Genomic DNA, 20,068 nt, shown 5'->3' with positions numbered 1-20,068 from the left:
GATGATTTTAACCAATTTTGAGTTATGCATTTCCTTTTGGTTTCTTCTGCTTCTATATATATCTACATTTTTAAGACCCTGTAGATTTGACATTTGTTAATTAACAGCGACATTATGCTATTTTTATTTCACTGAATGAACCGCATACTAATTGTCAATAAAGGTACGAACCTTGTTTAAATATTGTGATTTTAAAATGCATAGAGGCTTTATTTTACTCAATGTCTATGTATCAATTTCAAATTAAACTTCCATATCAAATACTATAGATGTACCTTTGGGGTTTTCATATCTTTAATATTTCATTGTCTTTTGTAGAAAACTGGTTTGCTGCTATGAATTTCGGCTACATAATGGCAGATGTGTTTGTAGGTATCAGTTAAATGAAATTAGTTTTGGTAGTTGGTAGCAGTTCTGTATCATAACACACCATTATATTTAGGCTGCTACTGCCAATACAATACACTATATACATATCGAAGAACAATGAAGGAACGCGATCAATAAACTACGATTTTTGCATATAGTATGAAGTCTTATAACTGCACATCAGTTTTTTTCATCCATAAATAAGGTAACATATAAGGTAGTGATATATTATTAGATAAAAGATCATGTGCACTTTAATTCTAAGGAGATTTTCATAGTACAGGCGTTGAAAGCGTCAAATAATTAACGTCAAAAGACGGACATCTGACTTTGTGTATCAGAATGTTGTATGTACTTTGACAATTAAATATGGTTATTTATACTTGTGTATATATCATAGTTCTGTTCTAACTAGTATATCTTTTATATAATATATCATTATATCCATCTAGTTGAAATATGTCTTAGGTTTGTTGACTACAGGGTCACAGTTGGTTGATTTTTCTTCAAACGACGAGCTTTATAGACAGCCCATGTAAATACACAGTGACACAAGGGAAAACTAGCAGTTGTAAAAAAGAACATTTTCTTGTCAATGTAGCAAAGGTACTGTTCAGTAATGTTTTTATATTAATGGTTTCTTCACTAAAATCGTCATTCAATTTCAGTACTGTAACTGTTGTCATTTTGCAGCATGTCCTATCGGATTTATGTTTATAATGGCAGTTGATTACTGTGTGACTTGTAATAACAATTGGTATGGTGACAAATGTCTAAGGGAATGTAACTGTTTTGTTGGACAAAGGTACGTTTACCATATAAATATTAGTCTTCTTATTTTGTTCTGTCGTTTCCAATTCATCTTTTTACGACACGTACATAACAGTTACTCATTTATGCTTCTTTCCCGAAACAGCTTGGACTCGAGTTGGTTATTACATGAACAACACAACAAGATTTATATGGGGAGCAGAATCTGCTTCCTGCCCAGAGTATCAGCGCTTTCCATTATAAAATAGCCGCTTTTGGTCTCAACTGATAGCTATCAAATCAATGAATCGACAAAAATAGGTCTTATATACTTTTGCATGAAAACAGGGTACTAATTTGACACTTTATGTTTATATATGTACTTTTCGATTTCATATAATAGGTTACACGTACGTCCAGAGTTATATTAAATAATTCATAATCTAGAACGTCAACTTGACATTTAGTTTAAGCACAACTTTAGTTACAAGGTTATGAATTGAAAAATCAAAAGACTTGAATATTTAAGAGGATATCGATTGTATAAAAAAACATGGCACTAGACCCACATACATTGGTTTGTGTCATGTCGAAACTTACAATTTGACGAAAACCTATGTTCATAGTGATTACAAACATAGTTCAAATCTGTAACACGACCTTATATGAAAACACCTAGGTTTCTATGACATACGGTTTTAAATTACACCAACATAAAACCTATGCCATACACAGAAAGGGAAAGAATTCAATAATATGTAACCAACTTCTTCAGTCTGAATTTAACATATCATCATAGGAACGAAAACAACATTGTGAAGAAAACATTTATGCGATATCTGTTACGCTTTCTGATAATAAGCGGTATCAAGGAAAAAGGCATACAGAACGATAACACCCATATAGAAAGTGTCAAAGATTTAATAAGTTTTTGGTATCATATACAAATTATCTTACCGAAATGTTGCGAAAAAATAAGTGACATCACAGATGCAAAAGTGGCAAAATGATAAAACAGTAATCAGAACAAAATAAAATAAACATGACTGGATATTGCCTGAAAGACTAAGGATAACTGATCACATTACTGTGTAGATAAAACAACAAATCTTATTGCTATATACAGGCTGATTTGCAAGTGACAAAGTATATAGATACATGAAGCACATTTGTGGTACTGTCAGCAAGCACACTATATGCTTTAAGCGAATAACAGCAGTTGGCGCTATCGTATTCTAAAGACCTGCAGGTCAACAAAAACTTTCGCTAATTATGACAGTATTTTCAACTCACTGATATGCTTGCCTTGCATTTTATATGTTTGCTCCCATATAAATCTGCGATAAATCAATTTTTAGTACACATTCTATGCGTATCAAATTCGGTGCATTGCAAAAAGTAAAATCACAAAAATACTAAACTCCGAGGAAAATTCAAAACGGAAAGTCCCTACTCAAATGGCAAAATCAAAAGCTCAAACACATCAAACGAATGGATAACAACTGTCATATGCCTGACTTAGTACAGGCATTTTCTTATGTAGAAAATGGTGGATTGAACCTGGTTTTATAGCTAGCTATAGTCGCCGTCAATTTTTGGTGGAAAACTTTTAAACTATTAAACGCATTCATTCTAGATGACGTTTTTCAATTAGAGAAATCAAAAATCTTTCCAAAAACTAGTACTGTTCTACTTTTTGTTGTGATTGCACTGTATAATCCTGAACTTCACATTATCCAATATTTGTTTTCCATTGTAAAACCGCCATCTTGGTTTCTATGAGGAACCTTTATTTACATAACATTCGTTACTCTCCGGTCATATCCTTGTCATTGATGTGATACAGTTTCCCGGGCTTTTTGTTTGTAAGCAATAAAAATGATGATAAGATCCGAGTGACCCGAGAAAATAGACTGCACGTGGAACTCCCCGCAAACACTTCCGGTAATAACAATGTCGGATTCAACCATTCAAAATAATCTTAAATTATGTGAAGGTCAGGATTGTACAGTGCACACATTATAGGTTGCACTTTGTAAATATAGCTGTTTCTCAAACCACGCCTCTTTTGGGGAGATATTTAATATTCATAGGTATGTTAATTTGTTAACGTACTGGTTCCCATTGATGATCTCTGTGTTTCATCTCATAGAGACATCACTTGGGAATGTAACCAGTATTGAAAAACATGGTAGCGGCTAAATTTTAATTCTTAGGAGGTCCAAAAATGGAGGTAAGGGTAGTATAGAATTTTAGTATAAGTTTAAACTCTTAGAAGTTCAGGACATATAAATGTTGAAAATATGCCGCACAGCCCTATATTTTGACCTTTGATTAAAATAGTAGTGCATATAAACTTTCCGTTCTGGGATGTTATTTTTCACGAAACTTCATAGTAAAAGTGTCACAGTTTTAGCCGCAAAGGGAGTTCCTATGGGAAATTGCATTGTCAGTATTTACAGAATTGCAACCTATATAGGGTCAAAAAATAGAACATACAGAATTTCACAAAATCTTGTTAATCTCAGAGATTTTAAAGAATTTAACTCAAATATGAAGTTTTATAAATTTTTCATGAAGATTTAGAAAATCCTGGGCCTTAACTATGATGACTCAGCATAAATTCACAGTTTACAGTATGCAATGGTTTACTTAAAGCCCTGAATTCAAAATAAATTCATAATATATGCCTATTTGTAATTTAAATTGTTTAGAAGTGCTTATATTTACTCTTCGCAGTAATTGCAACTCATTGATCCTTCCTAAATATTTTTGGTGGGGTGTTTTTGTCCTGTCGATAACCCAAAAGTAAGCCGTAACGCCTAAATGTGCTTTTTTGTGACCGCGGCATAAAAAAGTACAAGCTAGAATTACAAAAAGACCTCAAAAAAACTTACAATAGTGTGTTCTATCCTAAATATGTAGTAAATATTCCACATTGCTAGAAACAGGGAAAACAATTAGGAAATGTGAGGCCCCATGGGCAAAAAACAGAGAAAAATGCCTACCCCTGAGTCATAAAACAGATAATTTAACTTGTAAATGCTATGATTTTTTTATTTTAAAGGTCTTTGGTAAAGTAAACAATAACTATGCTAGGAAGTTATGCAAAAATCAGATGTAAGCAGTCATTTCAATCAAACTTTTAGTGAATTTATGCACCAGACTGATATCTTCATAAATATAACTTTTGCAAATATGGCTTTGTTTAAACACTTCTAGTTCATATATTAACTAACTTATGTTAGATATATGGTTAGGGATGATACTGTTGTGACAAGAATTCTAAACTGACCATTTGAGGCAGAAATTGAGAACTTTCATTGACAAATAGGCATACAGTAAGATGTGGACTGGAGACACAGGCAGGATTGGATACTTTGTATAACCTTGAATGTTGGAATGCTTAACTACTAAACAATACATTTATAGTATTCTAAAATGCTTTCAATTTGTTATCAGAATAGTTTCAAACAGGTTTTGGACAGTTCATGTCAGATAACATGCACATAGGGTAAGCTGGCAATAATTAGAGTCTTGTTTTCAAAATCTTTAAAAAATTGAAACAGGGGTAGGGATACAAAATTTACTGTAAAAGGAAACTTAGAGTATATGCAGTGATTTCTTTAAGGCTACAATTCTGATAAATAAGTATAGTTGTGAGAAAAAGTGTTTTTAGAGAGTTTTCTATTTGAATAAATGTTTGTATAGGTTGCACTTTGTAAATATAGCTGTTTCTCAAACCACGCCTCTTTTGGGGAGATATTTAATATTCATAGGTATGTTAATTTGTTAACGTACTGGTTCCCATTGATGATCTCTGTGTTTCATCTCATAGAGACATCACTTGGGAATGTAACCAGTATTGAAAAACATGGTAGCGGCTAAATTTTAATTCTTAGGAGGTCCAAAAATGGAGGTAAGGGTAGTATAGAATTTTAGTATAAGTTTAAACTCTTAGAAGTTCAGGACATATAAATGTTGAAAATATGCCGCACAGCCCTATATTTTGACCTTTGATTAAAATAGTAGTGCATATAAACTTTCCGTTCTGGGATGTTATTTTTCACGAAACTTCATAGTAAAAGTGTCACAGTTTTAGCCGCAAAGGGAGTTCCTATGGGAAATTGCATTGTCAGTATTTACAGAATTGCAACCTAAAAGGTAGGACAGTAGTTGATTTTTGGAAAGATATTTGATTCCGCTAATTGAAAAACGTCATCTTGAATGAATGCGGAAAATTCCAAACGGAAAGTCCCTAATCAAATGGCAAAATTAAAAGCTCAAACACATCAAACGAACAACTGTCATATTCCTGACATGGTACTGGCATTTTCGTATATAGAAAAATAGTGGATTGAACCTGATTTATAGCTAGCTAAAAAGCAACATGAACAATTTTAAATCAAAACAACGGGTGAACTCTTGTTCCTACTTCACTATATAACAATTGTCAATTGCTTTTGTTTTATTTACACTATTCTTTGAAACATACGATAAGCAGCAGTTGTATTTTCCAAATGATTTATCTCTAATGATATCTTTTTTGTAGTTTCTCATGTTTGCGTTCAAGCTCTTACGAAACTCTTGTGTTATTTACTTTGACAACTTTGATAATTATATTCAGTTATGGAATTAAAGTAAGAAATAAATGCTTCTTTTAGGTGTGACAATGTTCTAGGATGCATAAATGAAACTACACAAACAGCATCTAACCTCTCAACAACTTGGAACACAGGTAATTAGACATGATCTTACACATTCAAATGTTGTTTTCCAGCAGTTTCAAAACCCTTACCTAACACTTATAAAATGTCTACCGTTTTACTAAGACCATAATGAATCCTGATTATGTTATCATTACGTTAACTTTTAAAAGCTATCCTCGAAAACGATGTTTTCCATAGGGCTTCTTATATAAGTAGGAAACAGAACCTTGAATGACATCGGACGCTTAACATGTATAAAAACAATAAGGAGATGTAAGTTCTCAAAACGATGTGGTGAACTATTCCTTATTTATAGGCCTTAACACTTATCATTTTTGGTCAGGAACAATTTATACATTGGCTATTTAAGGATAGAAAACAGTAAATGAGCCATTTCACGGAGTTTTGTAAAATTTTAGATACAGTATAAAAGCATTGAACTTTAATTGAAAATCAAAACGAAATATACTTTTAACTGTTAAACTTGCTAATATGTCATTGAATGAAAATCCCCTAAAAGTTCAACATTTGTAAATGATAAACTTATCAACAATTTTGTTAAAGTTATCTTTATCTTCTCCTTTTTTACAATCAATGCTTCGACTTTTTCGTATATCTGATAAGTTGGTGACCGATACATTCCTGTTTAAACATGTTTAGTGCTGATGAATAACAATACGGTCACCGACTTCCGTCAAATTGGTGTTCTAGTTGACAAAAATACCACACAATGCCGTAAAAAGCCTAGCAGTGTTGTCTTTGAAAACTTTTCGACGTTTTTCTTGACCATTCTGATAACTCATTGGATAATACGTCGAAACGAAGTCGGCTTCCCTATGATTATAATATATGCATCACACAAAAATGTATGTTTCAACAACATAACAATTCTAAAGACAAATATATGTATTGGTTTTGAAGATCACATTATTTTTTGCTAATTTTGTTTATTTTCTATACACATGTTCATGACTTTTAAAAGTATTCATTCAATAATATTTCAGAAAATAAACACCTGAAGATTTTCCTTGTTTGCTTGATCGGTCATTCTTTTCCCAAAATAATAGTGTAACGTGCCAGGGGTCCGTATCAGAGTTGATTCTCGAGATCTGAGACTTAATGTATAGTTTCTTTTGTTTACAATGCCTTTTCAACTCTCTCGGCTCATTAAAGCTCCTCCGGCTCAAATAAATATTCAGCCCAACTGGCTTACTGATTCTACAGGTCAAATAAATAGCAAGTTCCACTTGCTCACTAGCTCTGTAGCTCTTAGTTCAACAGACTCATTAGCGCTGTAGCTCCACTGGCTTACAATATTTCTATCCCAAATAGTTAGCTCAACAGGCTCGCAGTATTGTTGCTCTTTCTGCTATGTCTTTATCTTAATAAAAGAAGCTCTCTTAGCTCTATAGCTCTTCTGCTTTTCTCGATGCAGCTCACTAACAGCTTAAGACTATTCTTCTGCTAAGTTTCAGTTATTGGAAAGACTTGAGCAGTCAATCCAATGTTTGGAACAATAAGCAGGTGTTTATCTTATCACTGATACGTAATACCGACCCTAACTGACTGCTGACGGCTGTTTATATACCCCTGGATGATTGGGATATACCACTATTGGACAATACCATTACCCTGTATTGCCTAGTAATAAGGGTGGTTCAATCCTAGACGAGTTCACCTTTATTGGACTGTGCCATATAGAGCATATCGTAGTAACAAGGGATGTCAAGTAATCAAACGATAATATCTTATCTCAAGGAAGATATTATGGTACCCGATGACCATAAACATACCAATTATATTGTAATTGCATCACACGCCGAGCATTCTTCATACAATTTCACTCTTTCGCCAGTTTATAAAATAGTCAGAGATATGCATAACCACTTGAATTTGAAAGTAGAATATAGTCCAAAATAATGCAAGTATTCAAATGATTAACCTCACTGTAACTTTAATAAAATGTAACTTATTAATACCATGAAGTTTTAAGTCAGATAAGGAAATGTTACTATACCTTTTAATTCCAATGTTTCTCTGTTTTAAGTTCAAATACGAAAGGGGACAGACACTAATGACTTCGCCCTTTATAATGCATAGTCGTCCCAAACATATTCGTCACATTACCCACGCCTCCGAGAAATGCGCATTTTTATGTCAGTTGAAAAGATTTTCCTTGTAAAGACAGAATCATTCCTATATCAAGAATTACCTTCTAAACTCGTAGAAATACATTTTCCTACTTTAACAAATTTGCGACACATTCATTGCCCGATAAACTAAGGGATAATGATCAAATGATGATACAAAGACACAATAATTTTAACTGCCACAGGAAGTACTTATCCAACCAAATAACCGGTATGAAATAATTTTGCCTATGTAGCGGCTCACAAGAAGCCTACTCTTATCGAACACGATGCCAACAGATATTGCTGCTACAAAGGGATCTTTAAGGTGCACAAAGTGTGACATTCTATGTATACCAGCCTTGGAGTTAACGTCCCCAATCCGACCGGACACATACATATTTATAAAACAAAGTTAATATATGTTTTGATATTTTTATTCATTTTCCAAAAGTGTAATAATGATAACGTCCTTCCTTATACAAGATTATATGCCAACTCCGTTATCTTATCCTTTTAATTCAACACAACCGGGTCATTTCAGATTCCCGTTTTTTAAAATCATATTCGTATACATACACATATATAAAACTGTCTAGCAATTTCAATTCTGAGATTATCACAACTCTTTATCAGTAAAGCATTCCTTCCTTCAATAAAGTTTAAAGGATACCAGTGTCTTGGTCGCTCAAATGGTCTGTTCAACGACCTCAATTATTACTACTTGTCTTCCATTTTCTTCGTATGTAGTTTTAGTGGTTACTGTTCTTCTAACAGTTGTTAACGCAGATGCCTGTGTTCCAGTCTCTACTCTTTTTCTTATATCGCTACTAACTACTTGTGTAGGGGCTCTTGGTATGATATGTCTCAAATCCTTTGGACTCAGATCAAATGTTCCTGTAGATGTAATAGCCTGAAAAGGCATCTTCATAGTTGCAATTATGATTGACTTTGTCGGCTTTCTTGTCATTCTACCAATTTCTACATCCTTCCTAACTATAGGTGAAGACTTTACTTCCTTATTATTTTCTTGTACATCTACACTGCCAGCCTGTTTCATTCCTTCTATTATTTGACCTACTTTATCATGCTTGATATCTTCCTCAACTTTCTGAGTTACTTCAATAATATTATTAATCTTATTGGTCTCAGCGTCATTGTTATTTTCATCGGAATTTATTTCTTCTTCTGTACTAATGGGACCAATTATTTGTCACGGATCTTTCCTGAGGCATTCATCTGTGTCTGACGACAAGTCTATGTCAGGTATTATAACTTTACTTTTTGGTTCATTTTTGGAATGTACTTTCTTATGTTTTTTAACATTACTCACTTTGTTGCTTATATATGAACAACCCACTTCTGTGCATGTATAATGTTTATTAATGGCATTCATGCCACATTACTAGGTGCTACCTTTAAGTAATCTGTATCCAGTGTTTTGTAAGGGCACCAGGGACACTTTTGATGTTGACTCCTAGGTGTAGTCGTTGTTTTTTAGCATATTTTTTTTCCTTCCTTTTCTGAAAGTATAAAATAAAACAATAGGATAAAAACTAAGCTACACTTAACTTAAAACTATATATATAAACTTATACTATAACATATTTACAGCAATACACATTATACTAAAATATCTAGCTATGTTCCATCTTTAACTGTGAAAGATATACTAGCTCGTCTACTATTTCACATAATCTTTCATCCATTGTGGCTTTCTGCTAAGCCTTCCTGAGACCGAACTTGGTACAGGATTTGAAAACTCCTCGGGTTTACTTAACTTACTACTCATTGTATCTTTGTTCGATATTTCCACTACTGAATCAATATTGTCTCCTATGTCATTCCCATTCTCACAGGTTTCAAACGTGTAATCTTCTACTTGTACTGCTACATTTCTATAACCTGGAATGTCTTCATGTTTTTCACCCGTTAAAACTTGTGCTGATCGCTTTCGCATACGATCCACATGTATAACTTGTGGACGTTTTTGTCGCCCACAATTAACCTTATATGTGACATCGGACATTTTTGATATAATCTCAAACAGTCCTCTCCATAAATTAGTAAATTTTGACGTTGTGCCAGTTTTTACATTTGGGAAAAATACGAAAACTTGATCCCCTTGTTTAAAGGTTTGCTATGATAACTTTTGATCATGATATTTCTTTTGTCTCATCATATTCCCTTTGATACTTTCTCTTATTTCCAAATGAGCCTCTTCCATTCTCTCTTTTATCTCCCACGCCCATTTATTCTGGGGAATAGTTGCCATATTTCTTGGCATGGCGTTGTAACCTCCCTGCCTGACATAAGATAATTTGGGGTATTGCCTGTAGTCTCATGTTCTGACGATCTGTAAGCCATAAGAACATATGGCAAATGTTCGTCCCAATCATTTTGATATTTGTTAACATATGAGCTGAGGATAGTAACGAACTTTTTGTTAAATCTCTCAACCATCCCGTCTGATTTTGGATGGTTAGGAGTGGTTTGTGTTTTATTGATTTGTAAGAGCTTACAGAGCTCTTGAAAAAGTGCACTTCCAAATTGTACTCCCTGACCAGATAGTATTGAATATGGTGTACCGAATCGAGCAATTACTTCCTCAACAAGAATTTTGGATACAGTTTGTGCATCCATGTTCGGCATTGGAAGCGCTTCAGTCCATTTCGTATAATAATCAGAAATAACCATAATATGTTTGTTTCCACTCCTGGTCATTGGTAACTCACAAAGAATGTCCATTGCAATACGTTCCATCGGAAAAACTTGACTCAAATATCTGCATAGGTGCTCGTTTCTTAGGATTTGGAGCCTTTCGTTTTGAGCATTGAGTACAACCGATGATGTATTGCTTCACATCGGTCTGAATTCCTGGCCAATAATATCTATCTCTAATTTTTGCTAGATTCTTTCTAACCCCCAAATGGGATGAAGTGCGATTGTCATGATACTGGGTCAAAACGTTTCTTCTCTCACTTTTTGGTACAACTGTTTGTAATACAGTATACTGTTCTTTCTTTTGACGACAAAGTATATCATTGTGTATGACTAAAGACTCAAAAAGAGCCTAAAGTGTCTTCACGGTCATTGACTCAGCACCTATTTTCCTGAAGTCTGGTTTCTTTTTCAATTCTACCCAGTCCCGAACCATCTTTAAATCATCGTCTTGTTTTTGCTTTTCCACAAAACTGGTATCACTAGACTCCTCTGAACTAGCGATTGTTCTAACCAGCTCAATAAACTTTTCATCTTCTTGGGGACGTATGAAATCCGCATTGTTTACATGGGATGCGACTCAAGGCGTCCGCGTTTGTATGTTGCTTCCCCGGCCTATGTTTTATTTTCATATCGTATGAACTTAGAATCTGAAGGCATCTGGCTATTTGTCCCTCTGGCTCCTTGAAATTAAGAAGCCAGGTAAGAGAACTGTGGTCTGTACGGACAATAAACCGTTTACCATACAAGTAATGTTTGAAATGTTTTGTAAAATGAACGACTGCGAGTAGTTCCTTTCGGATCACGCAGTATCTGCGTTCTTGTTTTGTTAAAGTGCGACTCGCGAAACCAATTGTTCTTTCTTTCCCATCTATCTCTTGTGAAAGCACTGCTCCCATAGCCTCATTACTTGTATCTGTATCAAGTATAAAGGTTTGAAGGTTAGAGTAAAGTCAGGGTGAGCCAATACTGGTGAGGAGACTAGCTGTGTTTTCAAACATTCAAATGCTTCTTGACACTGTTCATTCCATTCATATTTTCTGCCTTTTTCTGTCAATCTATGCAAGGGTTTTGCAATACCTGAAAAGTTCCGTATAAATTTCTGTAATAGCCACAAAACCATAGGAATGAGCGCAGCTCCTTAACATGTTTCGGTACAGGCCATGCTTTGATTGTTTCTGTTTTCGCTGGATCAGTAGCGATCCCTGCTGGAGAGATAACATGTCCTAAATAGGTAACTTGTTTTGAGAACAGTTCACACTTTTTCGCCTTCAGTTTTAGTCCAGCTGCATGAAGTCGATCAAATACCCTTCGAAGGTTTGTTACCATGTCATCGAATGATCTCCCAAGAACTATTATGTCATCGAGGTATATGAGACAAATGTCTCATTGTAAACCAAGTAAAACCGTCTCCATTAACCGTTCAAACGTTGCTGGAGCACCCTTTAATCCAAAAGGCATTACTTTAAACTCTGAATTGAAGCGGAAAACAGCGTTTCGTATTCTTTTAATAAATTTTCAACTACAGCATCTTCTTTTGAATTCAAAGTGTTTTTGTGACCTACTTATTAAATTCTTCAAATCTGATCTTAGATATGTCTTGTCAAATTTATTCTGTTCGTTCATTTTTACTTCTTGCACAGGACTTACCTGAGCAATAGCAGTTCCAGGATATATGATCTGCGAATCTGTAGATGTATTTATCAAACGAACTAAAACTTCTCCGCCTGATTTAGCTAATTAGCGTCCCACTAAACCTTTTCCACTTTGCAAAAACTTTTCTGAAGCTTCAACCATGAGATCGGAATTGAGAATAGATTCCTTGTTTGGAATATTCACAGCTCCCGTGATAATCATCTCGCTTTTAGCGGGCACGACCAATTTCTCATTGGCAATAACTCTGAAACAACCGAATATTCCTTCATATTTCAACATGACCTGAGTACCATCAATTTCAAAACTATTCTTCTCAAGATCAATCTTACCTTTGATTGTCTTCATAAAATCAAGTCCAATGATACCATCAACTGTTATTTGAGCCACAATAGCCTCGACAACAACAGATTTCCCGTGTTGGAAAACCAGATGAAAACTACCTTTACCTTCAATCTTAAGTTGATCACCGCTGGCAGTGATCACTTGTTGATTTGAACTCAAGTCTGGTTGTCTTGCCCTAGGTATCCTATTATATGTTTTCTCGGAAATAATAGTTACCGTGGCTCCTGTATCTACCAGCAAACTAGCTGATAATCCATATAGGTCAGTGTCAACATACATGCCAGCTTCATGAGCTGCTGTCGAGACACCTATATTACCATGCAAGCCATTTTCTGGTTCTGTGAACTTCTTATCATGCGTGTTGTAACTCTATCTCTACTATCATTGAAAGAATTATAATTACTTTGTCCGTTAAAAGAATTATCTCTTTGCCCATTTGTTAACCTGAAAATCCACGTCCATTATTATTATAACGACCTCCTCTTTGTCGAAATCCACCTCTGTTAAATCGTCCACGTCCGTTATTATTTTGTGTCTGACGACTATTACTGTCGTTCTTTAGCTCATTCTTTAGGATGTCATTTTGCAGCTCTTGAAGTTGTTCCATCTTTGACATTAACTCGGTTAATGCAGTGTGATCAGAATTTTCATTTCTGTCAATATGACTCTCCTTTTCATCAGTCTGTGATGTTTGTCTTAAATAGAAACGGCCGTCTATAAGTTGTTTTTCTGCCCTGTTATACGTTTCGAGTTTAACTGCTACTCTGAACGCATCATTTAAACCATGAGGCCTGGACTGTTTAATACGGATTCTCATTTCTGAGTTCGCAAAGCCTCAATAAAATATTGTTTTTCAAGTGTATCTCGAACATCCTCTGGTACCGTTGGATAAGCTTGATTTATTAATCGTCTTATTGATTGTCCTAACTCTGGCAGGCTCTCTGATGCTTTTTGTATCCTCTCTGTAAGCTGTACTCGATAAAGCTCTGTTTGATTTGGTGGAGCAAACCTTTGCTCCAGAGCATTTACCAACGCTTTATAATTTTGTTGTTTATCAATCGGTAAATCCTCAAAAAGGCCTTGAGCTTGCCCTCTTAAAGCGACTGTTAAATACAATCCTTTATCCTGTTCAGACCAATTATTAATACTTGAGCAAGCCTCAAAATGGGACTTAAAATCTAACCATGATGAGGTACCTTCATATGTTGCAGGTTTAACTCGCACTGATGTAGATTTGTTTTGTCTCAAGTTTTTATTATCTGTCTTCATAATGGGTTCATTATTTCTCTTAGTATCTGTAGAGCGTTTTGATCTTACAGTTACCCCTGATGGTAACTTTGGATACAATCTGTCCTCAGTTGGTTCCTTTAAGGATTCTAATTGCTCCAATTGCTCTTTCAATTTCCTTATATCACAATCTATTAGTTCAGATTTTGTCGATGGTCGACCAGTAGCATACCCGGACTCCATAAAATCATAAGATAAGCGATGCAAATGTAGTCTAGGTGTAGCCTGACTGGGATTTTCTGTTACGTTCATTTTGCTCATGAACTCATCCATTTCATCTTGAAATAGTTTTGCCATTATGACTTCTCAAGAAATAACAACATCAGTATTTTAAACATTTTATTAACTTACATATAATTGAGCGTATAATTGATTTCATAAAGCTCTTTTGACTCCTTACTAGCTTTTCCGAATCGTATTAATTATCTCAGATTTAATAAGGTTTCTCAGATTCCACCGCTGCCACCAATTTATGTAACGTACCGGGGGTCCATACTCGAGTTGATTCTCGAGATCCGAGACTTAATGTATAGTTTCTTTTGTTTACAATGCCTATTCAACTCTCTCGGCTCATTAAAGCTCCTCCGGCTCAAATAAATATTCAGCCCAACTGGCTTACTGATTCTACAGGTCAAATAAATAGCAAGTTCCACTTGCTCACTAGCTCTGTAGCTCTTAGCTCAACAGACTCATTAGCGTTGTAGCTCCACTGGCTCACAATATTTCTATCCCAAATAGTTAGCTCAACAGGCTCCCAATATTGTTGCTCTTTCTGCTATATCGTTATCTTAATAAAAGAAGCTCTCTTAGCTCTATAGCTCTTCTGCTTTTCTCGATGCAGCTCACTAACAGCTTAAGACTATTCTTCTGCTAAGTTTCAGTTATTGGAAAGACTTGAGCAGTCAATTAAATGGAACAATAAGCAGGTATTTATCTTATCACTGATACGTGTGATCTGATCGTAATACCGACCCTAACTGACTGCTGACGGCTGTTTATATGCCCCTGGATGATTGGAATATACCACTATTGGACAATACCATTACCTTGTATTGCCTAGTAACAAGGGTGGTTCAACCCTGGACGAGTTCACCTTTATTGGACTGTGCCATATAGAGCATATCATAGTAACAAGGGATGTCAAGTAATCAAACGATAATATCTTATCTCAAGGAAGATATTATGGTACCCGATGACCATAAACATACCAATTATATTGTAATTGCATCACACGCCGAGCATTCTTCATACAATTTCACCCTTTTGCCAGTTTATAAAATAGTCAGAGATATGCATAACCACTTGACTTGGAAAGTAGAATATAGTCCAAAATAATGCAAGTATTCAAATGATTAACCTCACTGTAACTTTAATAAAATGTAACTCATTAATACCATGAAGTTTAAGGTAAGTATTAAGTCAGATAAGGAAATGTTAATTGTACCTTTTAATTCCAATGTTTCTCTGTTTTGAGTCCAAATACGAAAGGGGACAGACACTAATGACTTCGCCCTTTATAATGCATAGTCGTCCAAAACACATTCGTCACAATAGACTTTCAATTTCCGTGTCGTTTCATGTTACTAACTTTCGATTCGTTATCAACCCTCTCATTGCTCACTGATGTTTTGCGTGTTTTCTATCGCCTATCGCCATCGTGTGGGAAGCATTTATTTAAGAAAAGGAAAACAATGTTGAACAATTTATATTCAAACTATGTTTCCGAAACCTCATTTTGAGCGCAGCATGTCTGATAAAATACTCATACATACAAATTGAATATTTAGTTGTTATAGAATACTAAGGAATATTGTTGTTATAATTTTTATTGTGGCTTTCAAATTCTAAACCGTAATATTATAGTAAATCATTTACTGAAAACCGAGAAATTTTCGCGTCGTCTTTATTTCGCGATTTATTAACACAATATAATTTCGCGCTGTTTTGAATTCGCGATATCCCAGTGCCCTTTATAAATTAAATATTATCATAAATGCTTTCTTTTATTTCTTTCTCACTGATTTATATGTTTACTGAAAACTGGAAGTATATTGATTGCTCTCGGACAAAAAGGCTGGTGTCAGTATATTTGAAATCTATTAGTTATAGCCGTCTATGAGTTTGCATTAAACATTGAGGATTAATGCGCTCCAAAGTATACTTATTTAAGATTTCCAGAAAACAAGTTATTTTCAGTAGTATTTGATTTTTCGAAAGGCATTTTTTTCTTATGGGTTGACAATTGGCATGTAGAAAGGTGATACATGTACAATGCAGGATATACCTGGTTTCTATGAAGTTAAATGTAAGGTAAAATATTAAGAAAGCTGTGAAAATTGCAAAATTTTGTTGAACAGATAGTGATTTTGAATTGGTGGTCTTATACCTTGTATCAGCTTTTAGATAATCAGCAACATATTTTTCTTGTTTTATTTTTCATTAAATTATTTAGCTACTAGTATATGCTGTTCGTAAGTTTACAGTTGCAGGACGTTTTGTGTTGAATATAGAATGTATCTAAGGCCGTGTTCACACCAAACGCCATGTACAGTAATCATGTTTACAATTGGTTTAATGTAATGTACACTGGTTTCACCTTAAGATTGTTCACATCTATACAATTGGTTTAATAACCTGTACATAAGATTTGTTCACACTTTTAAACTATATTTCATTTAAATGCTCATTACAGTTGAAAGCAAATTTCTGGACAACTTTTCTAGAATTTAGGAAACGACCATTTCACTTCAAAAAAAGGGGAGGGGGTCGCCTAAAAAGATTTATTCTGATCTTCAATTTGATAAAAAAAAAATCTGGTCTGATTTTCCCCCATACCTTATAGAGTGCAAACTATTTGGGAAAAAAATGATTGATAGCGACGAAAACCTTAATAAAACGTTCGCGCGAAAAAAAAAAATCTGACTCAGAAAAAAAATACTACCATGCAAATTCTTCTTAGCAGCAACGGCTTTGGCTTTAAAATGACAGTTCGTACATTGCAAATTAATGCTATTATCTTTAAGTGCGGATCTGAGATATATATACTAGCCAAACAATACAGTTAACCGCACACTCATTTTAGTAATGCATTTATAAGTGAATCGTTGATTGAGTAAAGACCAGTGGCAAATATTTCTGTGTACGTCCATTCTGGAAGACATTTTCAAATGAATTATGTCCAAGTTTTGCAATAATAATGCTTCGAGTCTTGGTAAGAGGTTTAGAAAGCTACCTAAAGTTTTTTTTCAAACAAAGCAATATATTAAGTTTAGACAAATTATTCTGTTAACAAATTTATTAAAAATTGTTATAACTATCAATTTCATTCAAAAATCGTTTCTTCCTTAAATATACATTTTAAAATTCATGTTCAGCATACCAAGTTTTGAGTACACTTAACCCACACAAGGCCTACATTGAGTATCGACTGCATGTAGATATAACATGATTTAAATTACATGTAAATATTGAGTTTTAACCTTGGGAACGTAATTGTGTTTAGTTTGCGTGTGAATTACACTAACACAACACGGAATTCAGGTCAATGTGAACACGGCTTTAGTGAAAAATTGAAACATAGCTGACAGAGTTATTTCTTTGCATTATTGAAACTCTCTACAAATATTTTTATTTACTGCGTTGATCAAATATGTCCATACACAGATACAGCCTTAATCTGTTCCATTCATTTAGTGCATTGATTTCTTTGCATATTTGAATATGTGGATTTCTAAATATTTTTTCTGAACTTCTAAAAGATATACAGTTTTATTTGTTTTCGGTTGTCTTTTTCATCATTGTAACAATATCTATAATTAATAGTATTACTTTCAAGAATGACTGGAGAATAGAAATATTGTCACCATTGGTTTCTACCGACCGGCAGTAAAACACTTGAAAAAGTCGGGCATTCATTTTTTTGTCCGGGATGTATAAATACTTAGACACGTCCAATCAGACTTGGAAGCTTTAATTCACCTCCTCGTATAGAGAAGGTTTCACAATCTCTCCACGTTAACACATTTGCAATAACTCTTTGAGAGGTTCGTATGTGTCCTTTTGCACGGCTAAATGTCTTTCACTATCCAATATGATTATCCTCATTTTCGGTAATACTACATATGATATAAAAACAAGGATTTGTTGTATGATTGCCAATGAGAAAACTAATGTATAGTCCGTTACCCAGGTCAACAATCTATTACAGGACCTACCTATAATTATATTTGGTGTTAAATTTATCTCGTCCTAAACATGCATGAGACATTTGTCACCCTTTGTTAGGCTAACAACAATCAGTCAATACATCAACTACTTTCCTCGATATTCTCATTAGATATTTTTACGAACTTTTGGTACTTTTTTGGTAATTTACCATTCAATCATGGTATTGTAAAAACTTAGACTGGCAATACAAAAAATGGTCAAAAAGAGCAATACGTTAAATAATTGTTGTTTTGTTGTAGAGTATGTGACACAAATTGGAATAAACTCGATCGAAACCGTTGATGAATTGGAAATTACAAATCCTACTCCAACTAAAGACATCAATAATGGTTTGTATTTGATAACGTTGATAATTTTTTGCGATTCATGATGTGTATTCATCACTTATCAGCATGTTCAGTTTTTTAAGTATCTTAATAGGTATTCTCGTTGTTTGAACAACACATTAATAATTAAAATGAAAAAAATAATCAAACGTTTGACATTTGCAACCTACAATAATAATGTTGCATAATAAAATATTAATAAGGGGACTTGGTCAATTTTTCAAAGGAAACGCAAACAACAACTATGACAACAATCAAGAAGTCACCAAAGTGAACTTCATATTCATACTGCAATGTTTTATGCTTTGTAAATAAAGGCAAAAGTAGACAAGGTAATTTTAAACGATATATTTTTTCTTCATTTATGAAATAACCATCTTAAGTTATACTTGTATTGTCGATACCTTCTTGTCATCATAGTCTTGCTTTATAAAAACCTACCTATTTTGTTCTGCTTGTGAAGCCGTATTGCCGTATGAAACTTGGTATACCTATATTATACTTTTCAATATTAACATTGATCATGTTATGCTTTCAGGGCCTTTAGACAAGGAAATAGTTCTATATTCAGTTGTTATTGCCTGTTTCTTAGTAATATTAGGACTGTCTTATTTGGTTGTTAAATACAGACAGAAGACTAAGATAAAGTTAGATATTTCTAATGCCATGCAAAACATACATTCAAATAGAAGACATTCGTTGATCAATTCCAACCTTAGCATATACGACGAAATTGACGAAAATTTTATCGTAGAAAATTTAAATATAAATATGGTGCATAATAATGATATCATTATTGATGACGCGATACAAATAAATACTGACAACACTAGTTACCTGAATCCTGTTCATTCAACAGACGACAGCAGCAGCGCGCCTGTATCTGTAAATAATAGCTATTTATCAATTAAAGAATCGGACCAATGTACGCATTCAGATGAGTCTAACAGAGACGATGACACAACTAGTTATCTTCATCCTTATCATACAGTTGATAAAGATTGGAAAGACAAATCGTACCAGTATGATGTAACACATGTCTTGGACAAAGACAGTGACGATTCATCTGATTCTAATGCGCAAATGATAAACGATGGATACTTACATCCATATCAAACTCTGAAAGAAGGATGGAAACAATCGTCACACAGTTATGAAGCTCCCGTGACGGTTCATCAATGTCAGAAAAGTTTAATGATACCTTTCCTTTTCAAGGAAACCAAAGAAATTGACAAAAATGACGAAGACGAGCGTCATACGATGAAGGAACAAAATATTTATCCTTTTCGGTCATTTAAAAAAGTCAAGACTGAGATGCCTGAAAAATGTCAAACAATTTCAATGGAAAACAGTTCTGACAAAACAAAACTGAAATACCCAATACACAATGACAATATTGTGGGTATTATGACTTCAAGCAAACAAGAAATAACTGTTGCGTGTGATTTTACCGACGCTAACTCTATTTCACCGAATAAGAAAGTGAAAGATATTTCAAAGAGTACAGATAATAATCTTAAGATACCAAAACATTTGACAAATATAAGCACTT

The 20,068-nt window shown here is 34.1% G+C and overlaps 2 protein-coding genes across 2 annotated transcripts in view; one reads left to right on the top strand and one right to left on the bottom strand.

Moving 5' to 3' along the window:
- Positions 1 to 20,068, bottom strand: part of LOC127710652 (septin-2-like) — a 635,810-nt gene that overhangs the window by 161,410 nt on the left and 454,332 nt on the right. The window lies entirely within an intron of this gene.
- LOC127712834 (uncharacterized) lies at positions 1,063 to 19,780 on the top strand. Its single transcript, XM_052219441.1, has 5 exons — positions 1,063 to 1,174; positions 5,784 to 5,857; positions 18,430 to 18,519; positions 19,055 to 19,163; positions 19,732 to 19,780. Exons 1-5 carry the CDS (start codon positions 1,080 to 1,082, stop codon positions 19,778 to 19,780), a joined length of 417 nt encoding a protein of 138 aa, XP_052075401.1. The 5' UTR covers positions 1,063 to 1,079.

Source organism: Mytilus californianus, unplaced genomic scaffold (assembly GCF_021869535.1).
Source record: "Mytilus californianus isolate M0D057914Y unplaced genomic scaffold, xbMytCali1.0.p SCAF_8, whole genome shotgun sequence".
In the NCBI taxonomy this organism is placed as follows: Eukaryota; Metazoa; Mollusca; class Bivalvia; order Mytilida; family Mytilidae; genus Mytilus; species Mytilus californianus.
The sequence above is the reverse complement of the archived record's forward strand: the minus strand, read 5'-3'. Positions and strand labels throughout refer to the sequence as shown.

Coding starts and splice junctions, on each gene's coding strand:
- LOC127712834 (XM_052219441.1), top strand. CDS start 1,080: ATGTTTATAATGGCAGTTGATTACTGTGTGACTTGTAATAACAATTGG. Junction 1,175..5,783: donor AACTGTTTTGTTGGACAAAG/GTACGTTTACCA, acceptor TGCTTCTTTTAG/GTGTGACAATGTTCTAGGAT. Junction 19,164..19,731: donor AGACAGAAGACTAAGATAAA/GTTAGATATTTC, acceptor TTCCTTTTCAAG/GAAACCAAAGAAATTGACAA.